Source organism: Rhizophagus irregularis, chromosome 6 (assembly GCF_026210795.1).
Source record: "Rhizophagus irregularis chromosome 6, complete sequence".
NCBI lineage: Eukaryota > Fungi > Glomeromycota > Glomeromycetes > Glomerales > Glomeraceae > Rhizophagus > Rhizophagus irregularis.
This window is the reverse complement of record NC_089434.1, coordinates 1,079,269-1,100,927: the sequence shown is the minus strand read 5'-3', so window position 1 is coordinate 1,100,927 and position 21,659 is coordinate 1,079,269. Positions and strand designations below refer to the sequence as shown.

At 27.6% G+C, this 21,659-nt stretch overlaps 4 protein-coding genes across 4 annotated transcripts; 1 reads left to right on the top strand and 3 right to left on the bottom strand.

Annotated features, from left to right (window-relative positions):
* Positions 1–4,857: 4,857 nt before the first annotated feature.
* Positions 4,858–5,902, bottom strand: OCT59_026003 (uncharacterized protein; the record flags this gene model as incomplete). The annotated part of the gene is made up of 7 exons (XM_066142868.1): positions 4,858–4,920; positions 5,009–5,049; positions 5,249–5,266; positions 5,351–5,386; positions 5,486–5,503; positions 5,569–5,635; positions 5,834–5,902. 7 exons carry the CDS (start codon positions 5,900–5,902, stop codon positions 4,858–4,860), a joined length of 312 nt encoding a protein of 103 aa, XP_065992441.1.
* A 5,417-nt stretch (positions 5,903–11,319) lies between these two features.
* On the top strand, positions 11,320–12,700 carry OCT59_026002 (uncharacterized protein). The gene has a single exon (XM_025316748.2). It carries the CDS (start codon positions 11,505–11,507, stop codon positions 12,525–12,527), a length of 1,023 nt encoding a protein of 340 aa, XP_025179830.2. The 5' UTR covers positions 11,320–11,504; the 3' UTR covers positions 12,528–12,700.
* A 4,507-nt stretch (positions 12,701–17,207) lies between these two features.
* Positions 17,208–17,819, bottom strand: OCT59_026001 (uncharacterized protein; the record flags this gene model as incomplete). Its single annotated transcript, XM_025316747.2, has 5 exons — positions 17,208–17,215; positions 17,363–17,428; positions 17,496–17,537; positions 17,619–17,630; positions 17,723–17,819. 5 exons carry the CDS (start codon positions 17,817–17,819, stop codon positions 17,208–17,210), a joined length of 225 nt encoding a protein of 74 aa, XP_025179829.2.
* Positions 17,820–20,580: 2,761 nt separating this feature from the next.
* OCT59_026000 (uncharacterized protein) lies at positions 20,581–21,455 on the bottom strand (the record flags this gene model as incomplete). The annotated part of the gene is made up of 7 exons (XM_066142866.1): positions 20,581–20,588; positions 20,689–20,757; positions 20,848–20,919; positions 20,988–21,044; positions 21,215–21,226; positions 21,294–21,325; positions 21,409–21,455. The coding sequence occupies 7 exons, from the start codon at positions 21,453–21,455 to the stop codon at positions 20,581–20,583; spliced, it is 297 nt and encodes a 98-aa protein (XP_065992440.1).
* Between the last annotated feature and the right edge of the window lie 204 nt (positions 21,456–21,659).

The window sequence follows — 21,659 nt, the reverse complement described above, 5'->3', positions numbered from 1 at the left end:
TAGGATTTATTATTTGCTAATGATTTTATTGAAAAACAAGAAGTACGGCAACTTTCCTTTCAGCAACTTTTACTATCATGTGACCAGAAAGAAATTAAAAGTCTTTGGGGCGTTAGCTATTTAACCTCTTCCGATACACACCATTTAGTCATTTTATTAGATAATGGGATGTATAAATGTTCGTGTATGTCTCTGATTAATCGTGGTACTGTTTGTAGGCATTATTTCTGTGTAATGTTATGAACATCTCAAGCTCAATTCCATATTGGATTCCTTAATCCGCGGTGGTTTGTTGAAACTTCTCCAGATCTTAGGAGTCGTCCATTCTGTCCTGCTTCGAAGTTTAAAATGGATTTGGTTATTCCATATTTAGAATCTAATAATCCTCCTAATTTTCTTCATTCAATAAATGAAAATATTTTGAATAGAAATAATCCGTATGTCACTCTTAGTAAGCAAAAGTTATATTATATGAATATTAAAGGTTTGTCTAAACAAGCAAGTTGTGTTGCTTGCAAAACTTGTGATGAATCTTTTGTTACATTACTTGAGGATTATATTACCAAGAAAAATCATGAAGCATTGGAGTGGGCGCAGCAGCGGCTTGAATTACAGTAGTGATTTGAGCCATTAAATTACAATGATGTTTTCCTTTTCTTTCCATTTGGATTTGAAGGACAAGTTGTACGATTATGTCCAACATTATTACACAAACTACATTTATTTTGTTGATTTTTTCTTTTACAGGTACCTTCATTAGGTTTAGATGATTCCTCTAAAGGATTTTTGTACCTTGCAACTCCCGGAGGTCTTCCCTTAGGCCGCCGAATTATAGGATTTCCAAGTTGTTCAGCATTTTCCTGATCAGGTTCTAAATTAATCAAATCTTGAGATCGATTGTTTAATGATCCAAGTTGCGCCCACTCCAATGCTTCATGATTTTCTTGGTAATATAATCCTCAAGTAATGTAACAAAAGATTCATCACAAGTTTTGCAAGCAACACAACTTGCTTGTTTAGACAAACCTTTAATATTCATATAATATAACTTTTGCTTACTAAGAGTGACATACGGATTATTTCTATTCAAAATATTTTCATTTATTGAATGAAGAAAATTAGGAGGATTATTAGATTCTAAATATGGAATAACCAAATCCATTTTAAACTTCGAAGCAGGACAGAATGGACGACTCCTAAGATCTGGAGAAGTTTCAACAAACCACCGCGGATTAAGGAATCCAATATGGAATTGAGCTTGAGATGTTCGTAACATTACACAGAAATAATGCCTACAAACAGTACCACGATTAATCAGAGACATACACGAACATTTATACATCCCATTATCTAATAAAATGACTAAATGGTGTGTATCGGAAGAGGTTAAATAGCTAACGCCCCAAAGACTTTTAATTTCTTTCTGGTCACATGATAGTAAAAGTTGCTGAAAGGAAAGTTGCCGTACTTCTTGTTTTTCAATAAAATCATTAGCAAATAATAAATCCTAAAAAAGAGTTAAAATTTGTTACATATCAATCTGAAAAATAAATGAACTTAATAATTAACATCATACATGAGAATCTTCATTATTAATATAAGATTGATCCAAAGGTCTAGTGTCATAACTAAATGCCAATTCCATTTCATTATTATGAATTTTTTGAATTGAAGGAGTTGTAAAATCCTTGAGTTTGTTAATTACATCAGTAAAAGCATTAGAAGCTATTGTACTGGATTGAATTGTTGTAAGAGAGTTCTGCCAATTTAAATAATCAGTATTATCTTGCTCTTCTTCTAACCGCTCTTCAATAGTAAAAAATATATCTACAAGTGTATTATTTGAATTTTGTAAGAGATTTTTAAATGTGGCATTAACAGATTCACAACGTGATGTTGTTTGAATATCTATTGTAAAAATCATGACACTAAATGCTCGAGCCCAAGAACATTTAGAAGGATAAAGAAACTTTTCAAGATAATTAGCAGCATTTGGATAGTTAATAAGTAAATTTGCCCAACGATGTTCAAATATTTCTTGTTTCAAACTATTCCTACATTCATAAAAATCTTTTTTAAATTGGTCAAATAAACCACCAAGCTTTGACTTAAGACGTAAAGGTAAATTCTGTCCAATATGCCAGATACAATGAATAGGAAATGTGGATGAATATTTTAACCGAATAGCTAGATCCATACCAGGATCAGCATCTGTTATGAATACTTTTGGAATAATTCCTGTTGCATCAATTGTACATTGCAAAACCCAAGCGTACGCATCCTTTGTTTCACGATCCATCAATGCTTGTGCTACAATTCGAGATTTCATACTATTGTCTATTGCTACAAAAAAAGAAAGAGACATTTCATAACGATTTGTTTTTGAAGTATTATCATTAAGAATTACATCATTATAGCGATACCAAGTTTCTAATTGATCAGGATTCATCCAAAAAAGTTTCGTCAGTGTGTTGGTTTCACGGTCCCAATCTTTATAAATTATCCAACGTGGATCATCTTCCTTACATTTTTCAAGATACTCAAAAAGTTGTGAAACATCATTGCCTAATTGATCAATATTGCGATGGTACTTGTAAATTATTTTATAAAGATCCTTGTTATAAACTTTACGTTTATATTTAGCCTTCAACATTCGTTTAATTGCTAATGGCTTTAAATGACCATGCACATACATCCATTCAATATCATCTAACATTGGTTTTGTAAAAGCTTTATCTGCTTCAAATCGACGTGCACAAGGATCCAAACTGTGTCCAGAATGTTCATCAACAATTGTAGTAATGAAAATCATAGAGTTTTGGTTATTTTTTGTTGGCCGAGAAAGATTAACATGCCATTTGCAGTTTGTGCGATGTGTTTTTGATGGTTTGTTAGTTTTTTTTGATTGATTATTATAAACTCCTTCACAAAAACATACAATTGTTTGTTTTCTTAATTTAGATTCTATTTTTTCTGATCTTCCTTTGCGTATGCCAAAGCCCTGTTGGTGAGCCCATTGCTTGATGTGGTTAAATGCAATCTTCCAGGTGAGAAAAGCCATCCCAACTTCCAATTTCAGAGTTTCATTGGAGGAACCGCCATTGTCTTCACCATCAGAGTCACTGTCGTTAGGAATATTTTCAATAAAATCATTATCAAAAGCCTCATCGAAAATTTCATCATCGCTTGACATAAATTCGGAGTCACTCATTTTAGTTGTAATAAAATTTATAAGTGGGAGAAAGAGGTTGAGAGGAGAGACTAGAGAAGAAGAGGGGAGATAGGAAGAGAGGAAGAGAGGGGAAGAGGAAAGATGATAATCGTTGGGAAAAAAAGTATAATATAATTTAAACACGTGATCATGTGAAATAAAAAAGTCTAAATTTAGACGCGTATCAAAAAAAGCTGCGCATGAGACAATTATGATGTATTTATTAAATAATTTAAATACCATGTATATCAGAATTACTATGCATGGGATGCAATTTATGCATCCCGCATAAAAGTCAAATTCCTTTGTATTATTGTATATTTTTTTAATGCAAGCATAAATTATTATATCTTGATAAAGTTGGCAAATTGTTGAAAACTTTCAGCTAAAGCGTACGTAAGACAATATATAATAAGAGTTCTAACTATATTATAACGAATTTTTCACATAATATATATATATATATATATATATACAAACTTAAATAAGCACTGTATTTATTTATATATACTAGTATCCATTCCTTTATATGCATCTGTAAAATTTCTTGAATAAGCTTAAAAATGGAACTAAACTTAAACATCTCGAAATATGTAGATTTTACTACATAAAAAGTTAGTTTGCTTGTGCTATCCAATTGTTAAATCATAGTGAGAGATAAGAAATCATGCTATTTTAAATATGAAATGTTGCATAAGCTCATTATTCGAAGCTATTTTATACGCGTCTAAAAATATTGTAATAGTAATTCCACAGCGCAGTCGTGATTAGAATAGTTCACAAATTTCTTCTCTTTATAGCTTCTTCATTTTCTTTCGCTTGCTTTTTCATAATATAATAGATTAACATGAAAATATTTGTGGTTTCTATCACTTTATTACAAGTATCGTAAGAGTTTTCATATCATTCTTCGAAGAAATTATTATTAAGGTTAATGAAAATTTTCAATCAACTCTGAAACATTCCACCGTTTTGGTCTTTAATTTATTTAAGGTATCTTTTAAATATAAATAATTTAAGAGGTTTACTTTTTTCTTAAATCTAAGAAATTTGGTTAATAAAGTTTTTATATTTATATAAAAAAAGTAGAAACGGTAAAAAGTAGTAGAAGATTAGAAGAAAAAAATTATTCATAATTTAATGAACTAAATGAACATAACAATTGTAGAAATTTTGTAATTATACAAAAAATTTAATGTGAAATCAGCAAAAATATTTTTAAAAAATGTAATGTTGCATAAAAAGTCTCTTTAACAAAAAAAAATCACGAAAAAATAAATAAACGAATATTTTTTTTTTATTTTATAATTGATAAAACGGCTAAGCGTTACATTAAGAAAACGGGTTTATTCGGTAATTATGATATAATTTTTAGTATTATTATCACATGATGAGCTTAGACTTATTAATTAAATACAACCTTTTTTAAAAAAAATAACGGATCACGCTACTTTATTAATTTTGATCAGGAGGCAACCCTCTTTATTTTGATTGGGCAGATGGACATAATCGTCGATCAACTTGGAATATCTTTTAACAATACAGGAGTATCGTAACGAAAAACCAATATTGTTAAAATACTCTTATTTAAAATTTTTATTTGTCCAACAACTCTTAATAAACTACAACTTTAAACACCAAATCCCTCAACTTAAAAAAGAAGATGATAAAAATCCTTCAATCGTGCTCAATTTAGTTTCGCTTATAAACTTGTATAATAAATAATTTACACAAATCATCATGTGATATGTTTGCTTAAGTAAAAAAGAATATACATAATATAAAGGTTAAGCTCACCTTATTATGTGAAAGAAAGAAAAAAAGAAACCTATTATTCTCTAGATAAAAATTATGTACAAATCAATAATCAGAAGAGCCATTATTCTATAAAAGCATTGCGTAAATTAATCAATAAATCATATTACAAAAAAAAAATCAATCAATCGGAGATTATCATCATAGAAACTTTTTCAACTTACCTGAAGTTGAGATACACAAATCACGAATTTCTCGAATAGTCCCTCTTGGCTTTAATACCATCTGATTTGTGGATGTCTCAGTTATATTACCAGAAAATGAGATTAATATAAATTTATAATAGTATCAACCATCTTAAATGTATAAATTCTGATGCCATACCTTTTCTCACGGTCTTTTCGTAGTTTCTTTCTCTTTCTTTCTTTGGTTTTATGACGCATTTCTTTTATTAAATCACGCTTTTTTATTCTACCATAAGATGTCACAATTATCCATAATTCTAATAATAAACTTTACCATAAACTGAACTACTTCCTCATTTAATATTAGTAGCCTTTATTGCTTCAGCGCAGGATATCATACCACACGTTAAAATTTACTAGAAAGGTGATTTAAAACATCCAATGTTTCTGAAGGTTCCCAGCGTCTTGGTTTCTTAGGTCTAGGCTAAACAAAAATGTATGTATTAAAAAAAAGGAGCTTAAAAAAAATATCTTTTTTTGTGAAATGAGATAAGTGAATTTAGACCATTCTTTAGCATTATCTAACAAAGGAAGTTAAACGACGTTCTTTGGAAAGGACCTAATATGAAAATGGAATATGATTCCTATTAATCAACTTCATCATTACTATTCTATGTAATACCTTTAGACCATAATGAATTATAACTACGGAGAAGCTGAAATTAAAATTTCGAATTAGATCAGCAATCATGTGATATAACCAATCAAATGCATAATCTTTTATATATAGAATCGAACGCTATTGATTTTAATAAAATTTTGAAAGAATTTTTATAAAAATTAAACATAATTCGCATAAGTCAGATAAAAGAACCAAAATCCAGTGTCATTTATAATAAATATTGGCAAAAAATTAAATAAATTATATTATTGAATTATTTTTTAAAAAAAAATTGAATAAATTGATATATCAGATATCTATAAAATTTCTTAATTACCTAAATTATTTAACATAGTTTTTCATAAACAATTTTCTAGCACTAAATAGTAATCTCATAATTATATATTTGATCTCATAAAATTATTCTCGTTTCTATTATTAGAAAGTACAAAAAAAATTTTTATTCACGATTTTTTATATACAATAAAACTTATCCTAACTTATCAATTTTTTTTAAAGAAATGTGCAATGAACATTTCCAAAGATCCATTACATCACTTCAATAAGTAGGCTAAAGAAGTTAAAGAGAAACTTTTTTGTGATTTAAACTTTTTAAAGGATGTAATACTAGTTTTTTATTATAAACCTTTATACATATCAAATAAAAATTTGGCAAATAAATATTTTTTTAAAAAATTTTTATTATAAGAAGCGAATTTGATGTGACTTTGATAAAATTAAATTAATTACTTTTCCAAATGTGATCATGCGTCGATCAATTTTTTTTTATCTTATTTGAAAATCTTATACTTTCTCATAGACAATTAATGATTAAGTATTACGGCCCTGCCACAAGGGACTTCCTAAGAAGCGCACTATGCTCCTCCCATGAAAATTACGCATAGCACCATGCCGTACCACAACCAACCGGTCCTATCGCAGGACTGCAGCAAAAACTGGTACCTACGAGCTTACTAAAAGTAAGCGCCTATGCTCCAACCCTTTCGCATAGTACTATACCGCTCCAAAAAAATTCCCAGCCAGCCCTACTGTGAGACTGCAGCAAAGCTGGTACTCACAGGCTTACAAAGTAAGCACACTATGCTCCCACCCATGCATAGCGTCATGCTGCTCCAATATAAATACCCAATAAACTTACCTGTCTATGCATAGAACTTATCTGTTATACCATTTCCAAAAAAAGACTTAAAAAAAAGAGAAAACCTAGAAAGAAAGTGGAGTCCTAAAAAAAAAGAAGACCAAAAAAAAAGAGAAGACCTAGTAAAAAAAGAGAAAATCAAAAAAAGAGAGAGAGAATATCTAAAAAAGAGAAAAAACTTAACAAAATAAATTAACCCTACCACAAAGGATGCCTCGCCCATGCCTATACCTGCTCCTAAGAAAAATGCAAGTTCTGAAAAACTTGAAAAAAACCCGAAAAAGAGACCCAAAAAAAGCCCTAAAAAGAAAAGACCGAAAAAAAACCTAAAAAATAGAAGACCTAAAAAAGGAGAAGACATAAAAAAAAGAAGACTTAGAAAAAAAGCAAAGTCCTAAAAAAAAGAGAAGACTAAGTTAACAAATAAGGGATGCCTCACCCATGTATAAATTTTACCGCTCCTAAGAAAAATATGGGTTCTGAGAAGCTTGAAAGGCAAAAACGAAACCTGAAAAAAAAGAACTAAAAAAAGCAGAGATTTTAAAAAAAAGAGAACTCCGAAAAAAAACCTAGAATAAGAGAAAGTCGAAAAAAAAAGTAGACCTAAACAAAGAGAAGACAAAACTTGAAAGAAAGAAAAACGCAAGTCCGCCTAAAGACCTAGAAAAGAGAAATAATATATATATATATTTTTTGTTATATAAGCTTAAATATTTAAATCGTGATGACTCATAACTTATTGTATTTCAGATTTTCCCTTAATACACGTGAAAACGCGAAAAACGCGAAAACAATCAGTCGCAAGTCTATTATGTATAACACATGATTACTTTGCCCATCTTGATCATGGATTTAATTGTAATAAAGAAATGAGTCATCATATGTCAAAATCATGGTCAAAATCATGATCACCATGAAATACATAAAACAGAATATCTGGGACGGTTTGGATTTCATATTTATATTATATCACAATTTTAATTCGTATTTCAACGTATTTCTTAATGAATAAATCAGAAATCTCTAAATCAAATTAATTGAAATAAATAAATATCCCATCAGTCCGGTAATGAATAAATGTATTTTTTATACAGTAGATCATTACGCAGTAAAGTTTGAACATTTCATATAATATAAATACATAATTGTTCTCTATACACTGTTTATTTTTTCGAAAAGTGTTTTTTTTCCGATACCCAATGAGCTATTCGGGGAGTGGACTTTTGACCTTGAAATGGATATTTCAATGAGGAAATGTTGGGAGAAGTGCTTCCTAAGATGAGTCCATAATCTATTTTTCGCCATACATGCATCTTGCGTGTTTTGCGGAGAGGGGCGTTCAGTTTTTCTAATATTTTTTTTATTAGGAGTATTGGAAGAAACAGGAATTGTTTAAGCTCGTCAGCAGGGTTGAGGTTATTATCCATTTTGTTTACCATTTTACCGATTTATTGTACCAATTTATTATTTACCAATTTATTGTTACCATCTATTATTCACAAAAGATTTTGCCATAATCCACAGTTAACTTAATATTCTCTTTGCTGCCAAAGGAGTTGTTGTTGTCAAAGGAGAAATCAAGGAGGAGTCGTATATTATTTTGGTGAAAAATAAAGAATAGCGGGAGTGTTATGTTCAATTATTTATATTTGGGTATACGCTTTTATTAAAATAATTAAAAATGAACGTTTACGAAACATTTTTTATTGTTAAATTACATGTTAAAAAAACGGTTCGCAACGTTTTTTAACTGTTTTAATAAAAAAACGTTGCGAAACGTTTCTTTATTAATTAAAAAAATTAGCATATTTAATTAAACATATAGTACAATAAATTAATTTGATTTTTTTTTATTTGGAAATGCTTTTAATAAAATATTATAAATAATGTTAGTTGTCATTAAATAATAATTATAATAATTGTAAAATTTGAAAAAGAAATTTAAAAATTTTGGTTTATAAATATTTTCAGTTAGAGTATTTTTGTAAATGCCAGTAAAATGCAACTCTTAGATTTGATTTCAATATTTAAATACAGAAAATTAAACAATGGGGGACGAAGTCCCCGCAAAACGCATATTCTAGTTATACAGTACAATTTTCCGCGTTTAATATAACAACACATTAAATAGAAGCGCTAATTGTCTGTGTAGTGCGTAATATATTCTTTGCACATATAAAGATGGTTCCAAGAGCCAGAAAAGTTTTTTTAATTCACTTGATTTTGCATACTGTATATTTTAAAAATATCTTTCGAAGTCCAAGTTTAGGAACATATGCTTAATGGGTATTGCTCAGAAACCTGAATCCTTCAAGTTATTTGAACGATGATTTTAAAAATATAAAAAAATTACTTTCCGGTATTTTACAGCAGGTATTTCTTTAAATTTTCTTCTAAAGACTTTGAATGAGAGTATTTAAGAAGATAAGTAAACCATAAGAGAATTTAATTAAGGAAAAAAAATCTGGCAAAATATATCAAGAATAAAAAAAAATTTTTTATACAAGAATAAAATTCGTACAATAAATAAGTTATTTTAACGTCATCATCTCGATCAATTTATTATTCTATTCTATAATTTATAATTTTTCCTTCTACAAGATCGTGAACTAGATGTCGAGATCGAGGTTGATCAAGATCACGATCAATGTCGATGACTTGATGTCTGCGCCTAGGCAATTATTTCATGGATTTATTTTACAACTGTTTTCATAAGACCTGGGACAAAATAAATTTTTGAACCCGACCGCCGACCCACCGATCCGGTTCAGTTATTTATTTTACAAATCAAACTATCAAATCAGGATCACGTGCCCAGCTAAAATACCGGATCGGCGGATCGGCGGATCGGGTTCAAAAATTTAGTTTGTCCCAGATCTTATGAAAACAGCTGTAATATTGCACTATAACCGGTGAATATCCCGCCGGTGAGCTCTTTAATATTGCACATTAATTGATTCAAAATAATTATTCAAATAAATGACATTATAACCATAAATTATTGAATATTATATCAAATAATTTTATTTAAGATATGGATTAAAATCCAAACTGATAAAAAATAAAACTCACAACAATCTTAAATTTATAACAATTGAATTATACTATCAAGCATATAGTACCTTGGTACCTTGGAAGTTCTAACATCATCTAATTTACTTCGAACTTTATCAGATATGTCCTTATACGCTTGTTTTGGATTTATTATATTTCATACTTACAAAAAGAATTTGCACATAGATTTTTTTAAAAATTTCATGCGCATATTTTACTGCGCATCATGTGCATGATTTTATTCACTGGAAGAAATAGTAAATTCAATGGTTTACGGCAACTTCAGTTACTGCATTTTTAATGCAGTCTCACCCTGTTGGTTCGTATGGATTTGATATCCTGGGAGAATATCTAAGGAAACTTTATGCTGCTTACCCCGTGATGAAAATAAGATGCTATTAAAGAAGAATGCCTCGATTGCATAATTGATCTCGCGTTGAAGTCTAAACAATGGAATAGAATTTATATTATTCTGCAGCGATTAGAAGGAATTTGTAAGCTCTCCTTTTAATCTATAACTAGAATTTCTTTTTTTTGGTCGTTTTTAAGAAGAGCAATCTAAGAATTTTGCACATCCTGCTGATCTAACTCGTTCGTTCGTGTGACACAAGATTTATAATGGCTGTCTGATTGAAGAGTAAAGAGTATCTTCGGGAACTCAACTCCGCTCATATCGTTATACAAACCTTAATCTTGTGTACAGGAGTATGATCATCTGTGATTCTTTCTTTTTTCGCGTATTTGTTACAGTAAGACTTAATTAAAAAAATGATCGACATTGCATGGTGGCGTCAAACTCGATGGATTTTTCAAACCTGCAATTAACACTAAAAGAAAAGTGGAAAAAATTAAGTTAATAAAAGTAAAGATTCGCATTTGTGAAAGGTTTTTTGCCAAAATAAAACTTCAAATTAGATTAAATGTAAGATCTGAGATCGATTCCTACTTTTTTGACAATTATCCTGTTAATACATTTAGGAAACGATCATCATGGATTTGTCACAATGTTACTCCACATGTATCAAACAAGTACTTTATATATTTCGATATAAATCGCTTTATTTGGAATTTATAATCGGAATAAATTAGTAAAGTAACATAAACAAATCGAATCAACTTAGATATTATTAACAAAATGATGGCACCTTATTGTTAAAGAAAATATAAATTTGTTGAGAATATTAAAAATATTTTTTCTATTTTTTTTCTATTTTTTTATTTTGGTGCGAAAAAAATAATCCACTAAAGTCATAAATTTATTAGCAAAAACCTAAAGTTTTCAATATGGGAGACTCTCTCGATTCAGTTCCCTTTAATCCCTTTGATCATAGTTGGCGTGAGACCCTAAATGGCGGAGCCGGATTGTTTGCCTTAGCGGTTGCCATAATTTTTGCATTTATTATAATTATTGTATTCATTATACGAATCATTCAATTACCCCGCCTCCGCCAGCAAATTATCAATGATTTCAATGATGGCATGGTTGACAACACTCGAAGTGTCCCTACAAGAATACTTAAAGTGATCATTTTCTTGTTACTAACTGCCGGATTAGTAGGAGTATTATATTTCAATATTTCCAAAATGATACATGATTCCCCCAAGATATCTGTGACGTTAATAAAGAACGATATGGCTCCATCTATGCTTTTTTGCAATGGTGGAAATAAAACTTTTAGTCTTAAATATATTTCTGGCGAATATTATCCTATTTTTAATGATAATTCTGATAATCCTGAATCTTATTCCATTGTTTTAACCGATATTAAAGGAGAATATGGGACATGCCAATTTTTTAATGGTACAAATTTTCTTAAGCCAATAAATGCCAGTAGAGGAGACTATGTACTAAACTTTATAGGTGATATTCCCGGTATTATTGTTTTCATTGGCGATAACAATACGAATATGGATTGGACTCTTCGCATTCCTCAAGGAAGCTTGCTTAGTGATGTAGGGGTTCAAGTGTTAGATGGAAATGGTGGGGTTATCCAATATACAGAGACCCGTCATACAGCTTTAAACGATACCGTGGATAGAAGCTTTCAGATCTCTGTCATTGAAGGACCTTTTAATGTCGATGAAACAAGTATAAGAGTTACCATAATCGAACCAAGAATGGTCATAAATCAGGTTGAAGATCCATCCCTCACGCTAGCCGACCTTTTTAGTAACGTCGGTGGTTACCTTGGCATCTGGGGAATTTTCGGCTTTCTCTTTGGTAGTAGCAAGATGGACCCATTCGGGTTTGTGGCACGGTTTGTATTCATAAAACAAGATAGGACAAAACTTCTTAAGGAATTAGGAAAAATGAAAGGTGATAGCAATGTAGAATTAAGCACCTGGGAAAAAGAGGAAAAGGAGGTTGATATTGACACCAAAACGAGTAATCTAAGCAATCAAGCTGAATTCAAAAACCTCCTTACAAAATACTATGTCGAAACAGATTATTACGAACATGCCGTTAAGACGCCCGAAAATGTATACATAAATAAAGTATGATAGTTATTTAATGTCTGCGTGCGTAGAATTATATTAATAATATATATATATATATACTTTTTATAATATTTTAATTAAATAGTATATAAAATTAAAAATGTATAACATCATTAACATATAATAACTAAATAATAAAATAATAATGTCGAACTTTAACGGTATCAGTTCCCACCAGCTGTTTTTTATCTATTATCATTCTTTCATGCTATTCCTTGTATTTTTAATTTGGAAAAAATTTCGTTTACAAAAGATTTACAGATTTTCATGTGTTATTGATCATGTGATATGTTTCTTTGAATAACGGGGACAATAACATATCACGCACGCACATTATGAAGCAATACCTTCAGCATGTTCAGAGTTTTTATTAAACATATCAAGTTCCATTGACACGGAAATTATTTGTACGCAAACGTTTTTCATCCAGAATACGTAGATCACGGATTTCTTTTTGCTGTGTCGTGTGGACGTGTAGAAATAAAAAAAAATAAAAATGTAAAAAACAAATATCGTTTTACAAGTTTTTAAAATATACAGTAATATAATTTATTTATTATAATGTGATTAGATACTAAAAATGATTATTAAAGAATGACAATGTAAAAGGATCAAATATAATTTTTAATGGTTAAGTAAAAATTTCTTCATTCTGAAGAATAAGATGGTAAAAAAAAAAACTTTTTTTCGATCGTAACAATATTTTAATTTATTACCAATTTTCTTTATTTATTATAAATAATTTTTTCTAGCTAGATATTGATATTTTAATTTAAATTGTTTTTTTTTACAAACTCATATCTTGATAAAACTAACTTCTTTATTGATACCCCAACTGTCTATTCATGTAATTTGGGACAAGTTTAATAAATTAAAAATAAAGTCTAAAAATTATATACCCGAAAGTATAATTTATTAAATGTTATTAATAGAGTAATATTAATTTGGATTTTTACGAGTGTAAATCGTGTTTCTATATTGAATAGTTCAATATTTGATATTGGTATGTTTGATTTAAATTATCATTGATTTGATTTTATATGTAAAGATATTTTATTTTATAAACCACCATCACGCCATTTGGTTGTCTTGTAACTTGTTTCTTAAAGAAAAATGAAATCCAAAATATGATGGAAATATTCATCCAGATGAATGGATAAAGCAAATTCAATTCTTAAAAGATAATGATATTCTTTCGTTCCCATTATAATTAGAGAATGTTACTTCATTATTAAATTGAAAAAAAAAAAATGATATATCAAAATTTATTGCAGAATTTCGTTCACTTTGCCATAATTAATGATTTTGAAGAGCGAATTTTATTCAATCAATATTAACTGGATTATTCAAAAATAATTCATGTATAGCTTTTAAACTACATTGAATTCCCAATTCCTCATTCGTATTCAGTATATACTCTGATAATTAAAAAAATATATATGAAGTCATTTTATTATACTATAATATTTTTTACACGCAATATTAAAATAAATCTTCAAGTGATCCAGTCACTCTCACCAGAACCTGTTTATAAATCGCTGACATGTAAACTTGTTTCTTTTATAAGTTTAGTTTATTTACCATTTGCCAAAATGGTTAGTTGAATTTCTAAAAAAAAATATAGATGAACGCTTCGATTATCCTTTTTTCCTCCAATTTAAAGTTCAGATTTTGGATAATTAATGTACAAAATGTAATCATAACCAAAATTCTGATTTTAAATATTCCTGCAAGCTCTTATAGCTAGCTTATAGTAGAGCTGCGACCCGTCAGAATTTCGGTACAGTATTACCCGACTCCAGTAACGGGTATTACCCGTTTATACTTTTGACTAAATCAAGATATTTATTGAATTTAAAAAACTTTCCGGTACTGACCGTCAACATACCACTTAAGCAAGCCGAATACTATAATTTTGGCCGCCAGATTTAAAAAAAAATTTCATTCGGCCAAGCAAAATCCATATAACCCTTAATTCCGGCCGGCATTAAAATTCTGGCCAGAGTTAACAACTTAACTCTGGCAAAATTTAATTTTCGGTTGGAGTAATTACCTGGGCAATACTCGAGATGTAAAACGGATACAAAACGGGCATTGCCCATTTTACTAATTCGCTATTCCATGTCATAAATACCCGAATTGTATCCGGGTAACCGGGTAACGGGTCGCAGCTCTAGCCTTATATCGTTATATTATGTCGGGTGAATATTGGATGAACAAAAAAGCTAGTCGTTAATTGACTTCTGGCCAAAATTACCAAATAATTTTCAAATGTCTGAAATTTACAGTATTAGTTAGTAAAAGATACTCTGATAATACCTGTAACCTGTATACAGTACTATACGCAAGCATAATTGTAACTGATATATTTATCAAAATCTCAGGCTTTCCCGTTCCATTTTATATCCTTTTACGAAATAATGCTACAAATTAAGTATAAATTATTTATTTTCTAATTCATCACAATTTTAACTAAAGAAATACAAATTAACTATTATTTAGAGTCTAGGATTCAAAAAAAGTTTAGTCGATTTCATAATTTATTATAATCCTTGCTTATGAAATTTATTTTTTTATGAATGCTACTTTGAATAAATGTTCTTGGTAAAAGATTAATTATTCAACTTATTAAAATACGAATTGTAAAATTAACAGTTAACCATAACTTAAAAATTAATGATCCGTAGTAGTTACCGTTGATTTATTGAACTTATGATCAATTTTTGTTAGATAAATGAAATACAATAATCAAATTATGATATTTCTGTATTTTATTTATGTGAGTTATATTTTCTTCTTTAAACATAAGTAATTTATCGTAAATTAATTTAGATTAGAGTTTTTAATAAATTAAGTAAATTAGAAATACGAGCATTACGTGAGGAATAATATTAAAGTAATAACTTGTTAGAGCTTAATTAGAAATTTTTACTTTAGTTGGTGAGTAATCAACTCCATAATTATAACAAGGAACTTTAACTTGTTGTCCGTTTGATAATTAATTTATTTCAATATAATATTTTAAACTTGGCTACTTCTTGAGTTATTTTCGTAATAAACATTGATAATTTAGTACAAGACAATGTGCGATTGAGTAATACAAGTGCAAGCCTATCTTTGCCGATTTCAGATGTGATTTGTGTCTAGTAATGATTAACTATATCAAATGTTTTTCTGAAAATCAGTACGATTTCAACATTATTTTATTAATTTGTTTATAAATTTCAGCTGATAACACAGTAAACACACACGTCATGGATACCAAATCATTATAATTTAATGGTGCCAAGTATAATGAGTTGAATTTTCTCTTACATGGCAGGAACATGATAAAAATTCTTATATACATACTCTCGTTTGTGATCTTTGCAGCAAAAAGAATTTTTAAACATCAAAAAAATACACCACTTTATTATCTGTGTCACATTGGTACAAAAAATTAAAGCAGTTTTTGTAATCTTGAAGCTTAAATTATTATATCTAAAGTGGCCATAAAGTAAATAAGTTTATTGTAAAAATTTACGTTGAAAACTTGAAATCACAATATCGCTCGCTTATGTTAAAGATCATTTGTAATGAAACCTTAAAATTTTACTTTTACTAATACTAACAATTTTGTCATTACATATTTTATTAATGTGCAATGACTACAATCATACTAGGCGATTTAACAATTTAATTGGTTAATTTATTTTTGAGATGAAAGGGCGATCAATCTTTTATGTCACTTCAACATTTTCAAGTAAAAATTAAAACCTTAATTATTAGATACTGCAACTTCACAAAAATAAATTGAAATAATAATTAGGCCATACAAACTTGATTTTATGGTTTTCATAATATAAAAATTTCATCAATAACCCGGCAACCCGGCTTTTAATTTTTTTTTTCAAAAATTTTATATGCGAAATTTTTTTTCAATTTTTAAAAAATTCTCACGCGGCATAGTAATAATATAAAAAATTTTTTTTTAGACTTAACAAAACTGACCCGGCCGGACTATGAAAACCATTTTTACCACTTTGTGTCGCCTTACTGTAACGATCAAATTATTGATTATTGATAACATTATTAATTTTTTTAAGTATTATTGTTGATATTTTCATAAAATTTTAAAAGTAGATACATCTAATTATAGCGGCAAAATTAGCAAAATTTAATATCAATTTAAATAGTTTGTTACTAATATTTTTGTAACGTGTTTATAGCTCAAAATAACAATTGCAAAATATCATATTTTTACTATATATAATATTAAACTTTGATTAAATGATAAGCTTAAATTGTTAATTTATTGTGTTAAGATATAATATGGAAAAATAAATAAAAATTATTCAATTACAAACTAAGAAATTGTAAATATTTTACTACTCTAGTCTTAGTGTTTAAATAATTTTACCATAAATATGAATAGTTATAAATAGTTTAGTGAAAAGATTTTACTATAATAAGAATTCATTTGTAAAAATAAAATTTGACCAATTGGAAAAATAATTGGAAGAATAATCTAAATAAATTTTTTAAAAAAATTATTTGCTAATAAATATTTTACTTACCACTTTCTAGCATTATATGTAGTTTGTTGAATATCTTTGTTTTTATCATCTAATAATTATCTGGAGCGAAGCGAAGAACTATAAATGTTTATGAACGTTAATCACATATTGGATCACGTGGCGAAGTCTACATTGCTGCATCGATTAACAAAAAAAATATAAAGATAAAAATAGAATAAAATTTGTGATACGTAATAAACAAGATAAATAGATGTGCAAATTTTATCGCTCCGGACCCATAACGGTTTCCGTTTCCTAGTTCGTTCAATAAAATTGAATTACCTTCAGAATTATTGCTTTCAATTAATGTATCGTTTTCCTGGTTGTTTGGTTTATTGATATCGTCAACTAAAAGCCAAAATCAATCGATTAACATCATGATAATTTGATACAAATTTTTTTAGAAAATACTTACGATCATCAGGGATACAAAAATCATGTAATTTACTGTAAAATTCTACACAATTTTATTTTAAAAAAAATAATTAATTAGCCATATTTCTCAAAAATAAATTTCAAAATACTGTAGAGATTTTACCTTCTTGTTCTACTGTTATTATTATACAAATAATAAGAATATATTAGAAGCTGTTATTATATAGTAACATTGAATTTTTTAAAGGTTAATAAATATAATAGTACCTTCAGTTGCATTTTTTGGTTCAAGAAAATTCTCAAACCGATAAACTTTACTCGTAAATAATCTTCTATATGTATTTGTATTACTTGTTTCTCCCATCGTATCTAACTGAAATGATTCATATGGTATGCCTTGATATGATAGGTCAATCTCTCTTAATCTTTTCTGAAGATTTCTAATTCTAGGTCTTTTCAATGGATCTGCATCCCAACATTGTACCATTAAATTCATATATTCTAAAGGAGTATCTGATATTATTTTTGGTCTTATACCGTTAACTATATTTTCTGCAAGATTATTATCAATTTCATAATTAATAAATGGTGGTTGTCCGGATGAAATTTCCCACATAAGTATTGCGATACTATAAACATCAGATGCTTTTGTGGTTTTATTTCCACAAATAACCTCAGGTGCTAAGTAAGGTAAACTTCCATATATACTTTCTAACGGTTTATTTGCGGGTCCACAAAATCCAAGATCACTAATATACCAATTGTTAGTTTTTGGAGAATATAATATATTTCCAGAATGCAAATCTCTATGAATTGCATTTTCGTCATGAATTCTACGAAGTGCACTAATTATCTTACGGGCGATATAAAATCTTTCCTTCCATGTAAGTTGATTATGATATTTTTGTAAATAATTTCTTAAATCACTATACATTGTATCCATTACAAGCATATAATTTTTATTTAATGGATCTTGTGTTAAACCAAAACATTTGACAACATTATTATATTTATTGCTAATAGTAAAATGTGATTTTGCCTATTAAAAAAAAAAAAAAAATTTTTTAAAAATACAGCTTTGACCTTAAATTTTTTTTGAGTATTTTAAATTACAAACCTCATCAAACCAACTTTGATTTGCATTTTCAACATTATGTAATTTTTTAAGTATTACTTTTTGTCCTCCAAATCTTTTTAATCGACATTCTTTAGAATCCCATTCATCATAACTTCCAACAATCCATTTTGCTGTATAAATCTCTGAGAATCCACCTTTTGTTAAATAATCAATATTTTGTAATTTTTCATATGGAATCCATTCAATTATACTACTTGGTCTAATAGTTTCAATTTGACATTTTTTTATAAAATTATCAATATCATTATTTCCGGATGTCCAATTTAAAAATTTTGATTTTAAATAATTTCGAACACATAATTCACAATATGATGTAGCTAAACATTCTTCTTTACAATTTTCACAAATTCTTCTTGTTCCATCATTATGAAGAATTTTAGATCTATCATAAATTTTATTTAAAGTTATACATGCTTCAGTTTTTTCATTTTCTGTAAGTGAATTATCAGAAAGAACTGTTTGTTTTTGAAAATTATATTGTTTATGTATATTATCATAAATTCTATAATCAATTAATGAATTTGCTCTATTAATCGCAGCATTAATTGATTCTATTCTAATGGTAGTCATGATGAAATTTTCTTAATAAAGTTTCAAAAAAAGAAAAAGTTTAACTGGAAAAAGAAAAGGGACAGGAAAAAAAAATCGGAAGTAACTCCGAATACGCTATTTATTAAACTAGCTGTGTAACGAAGACTTGTCACGTGCGTTGGAATAGAAGCTGTTATTGGTCGATCGTCCGGAGTCTCCGGACATTTTTTCCGCAAAACTTGGCCGATGGAGTAAACTTATCGGATTCACTCCGTCTACTGCGCTCAGTTTCTGTGAAAATAATGATTTTACAATTGTATCACCAATAACAACCATTTGCCGTGATAATTTAGTTTATTTTTATTCAACAGTCAATAAAAAAATTATCAGAGATTTTTGATTAAATCATCTATGACGTTTTTTCATTATTTGTTCCAAGTGTTAAAATGGCCCAACGAACATTAATATCAATTATTTACTGTATTTGCAAATAAATAAATATTATTAATAATAAGATAAAGGAAACCACCTAGTACCTACATTGATGAAGCTCGTAAAATCGTAATAATGAAAATAAATAAATATGAATTTATTTGTAGATTGTTAAATATTTTGGTTGGATTTTTATTATCTAATAATTATAAAATGCTTAGTCTAACAAATTTTAAAACATAAGTACAATAAAAAACTAATATTTCTTTCAAAATTATCGTTTCTTATCGCTAATATCGGTTTTCTTGGTTATTTGATTTATTGATATTTCAACTAAAAGTCAAAATCCATCAATTAATGTCTTTATTGTCGAATCAAATTTAATAAAAATATTTGCGATCCTCAGGGATACAAAAATCTTGTAATTTACTGTAAATTCTACAAAATTTTATTTAAAAAAATAATTAGTTATAAAAGTTATATTAGCCATATACTTTTCATAAATAAATTTCAAAATACTGTAGAGATTTTACTTTCTTGTCCTGTTGTTAGTTATTGTACAAATAAAAAGAAGAAATTTATTAGTAGAAGCCGCTATTAGTATAGAGTAATATTGAATTTTTAAAATAGGAAATACAATAATATATACCTTCAGTTGCATTTTTCGGTTCAGGAAAATTTCAAAACGATAATAAATAATCTGCTACATGCATCGTATCTGACTGAAATGATTCATATGGTGCTTAAGATATTAAAATAGTATTTATTATTTTGCTAATGCAATGTTTTCAACGTAAAATATTAAACTTTGGTAAATTATAAGCTTAATTTGTTTATTTATTGATAGTACTTGGATAAAATATGAAAAAATAAAAATAAAAATACAGTAATTATTTAAATTACAAACTAAGGAAATTGTAAAATATTTTACTACTCTAGCCTTAGTGTTTAAATAATTCAGAATATAAATATAAATAATGATAAAAAAAAAATAGAATCAATATGAAGTTCATTTTACATTCGTTTAAATATCTAAAAAGTTTTATTAATGGTAAAAAAAAAATATTTCAGTAATTTAAGGTCAAATAAATTTAAAATATTCTAAATATACTATGTAACAAAAAACTCTTACCATCAGGAATATCAAACTCATCTTGTTCCTCTGAATGAAAATATGGATTATTACATATCTCATCTTCATCTATAAAATCCATAAAATTAATAAAATTAAAAATAATGTAAAATTAATTGTTACTGTAAAAGTAAAGATTTTAAAAAAATATTTATATACCATTAATATCAATATGATAATTTTTTATTTGTTGTTGTATTGTTTCGTCTTTAATAAAATTATTGTGAGTATCTAAATAATAAAAATTATTATGATAATTAATAGTTATATATTATCTATTTTTATATTATTCGACTTACCATTTGCTGAATTTATTTGTAATTCATTAAATTTTGTTAGTAAGTATATGTTATCGTCTAAAAGTATTAAATATTAATTATTTAGTATATATAAAAAGACTCCACATTTCAAGGTTCAGAGGAAGAACCAGATGATGAATATAGTAATAACTTGTGGATGAAATTACCTTCGAAATTATCACTTATTGTTGATGTACTACTGCTTTTCCGATTAGTATTTGATTTACCAAAATCATCAACTAAAAATAAAAAGAATCAATTAGTGTGTAATGTTTATTTAAATAATGATTTAATTACTTTACTTACTATTATCAGGAATATGAAAATCATGTGGTTTACTGTGAAATTCTAAATTACATATATAAATTAATCATACCATTTATCATAAAAAAATAATTTCAAAATACTATAAAAATCTTACCTTCTTGTTCTTCTGTTATTGTGAATTAAATAAAAAAGAAGAAACATATTATATATAATAATTTTTAATATAAAAGGCAAATACTATATATATAAATTGTCAAATACCTTCAGTCGCATTTCTTGGTTCAGGAAAATTTTCAAATTGGTGAATTTTACTTGCAAATAATTTGTTATGTGTATTTGTATAATCTGATTCTAAATTATTAGTTATATTGGTTTGAAATGATTCATTTGGCATGTTTTGATATG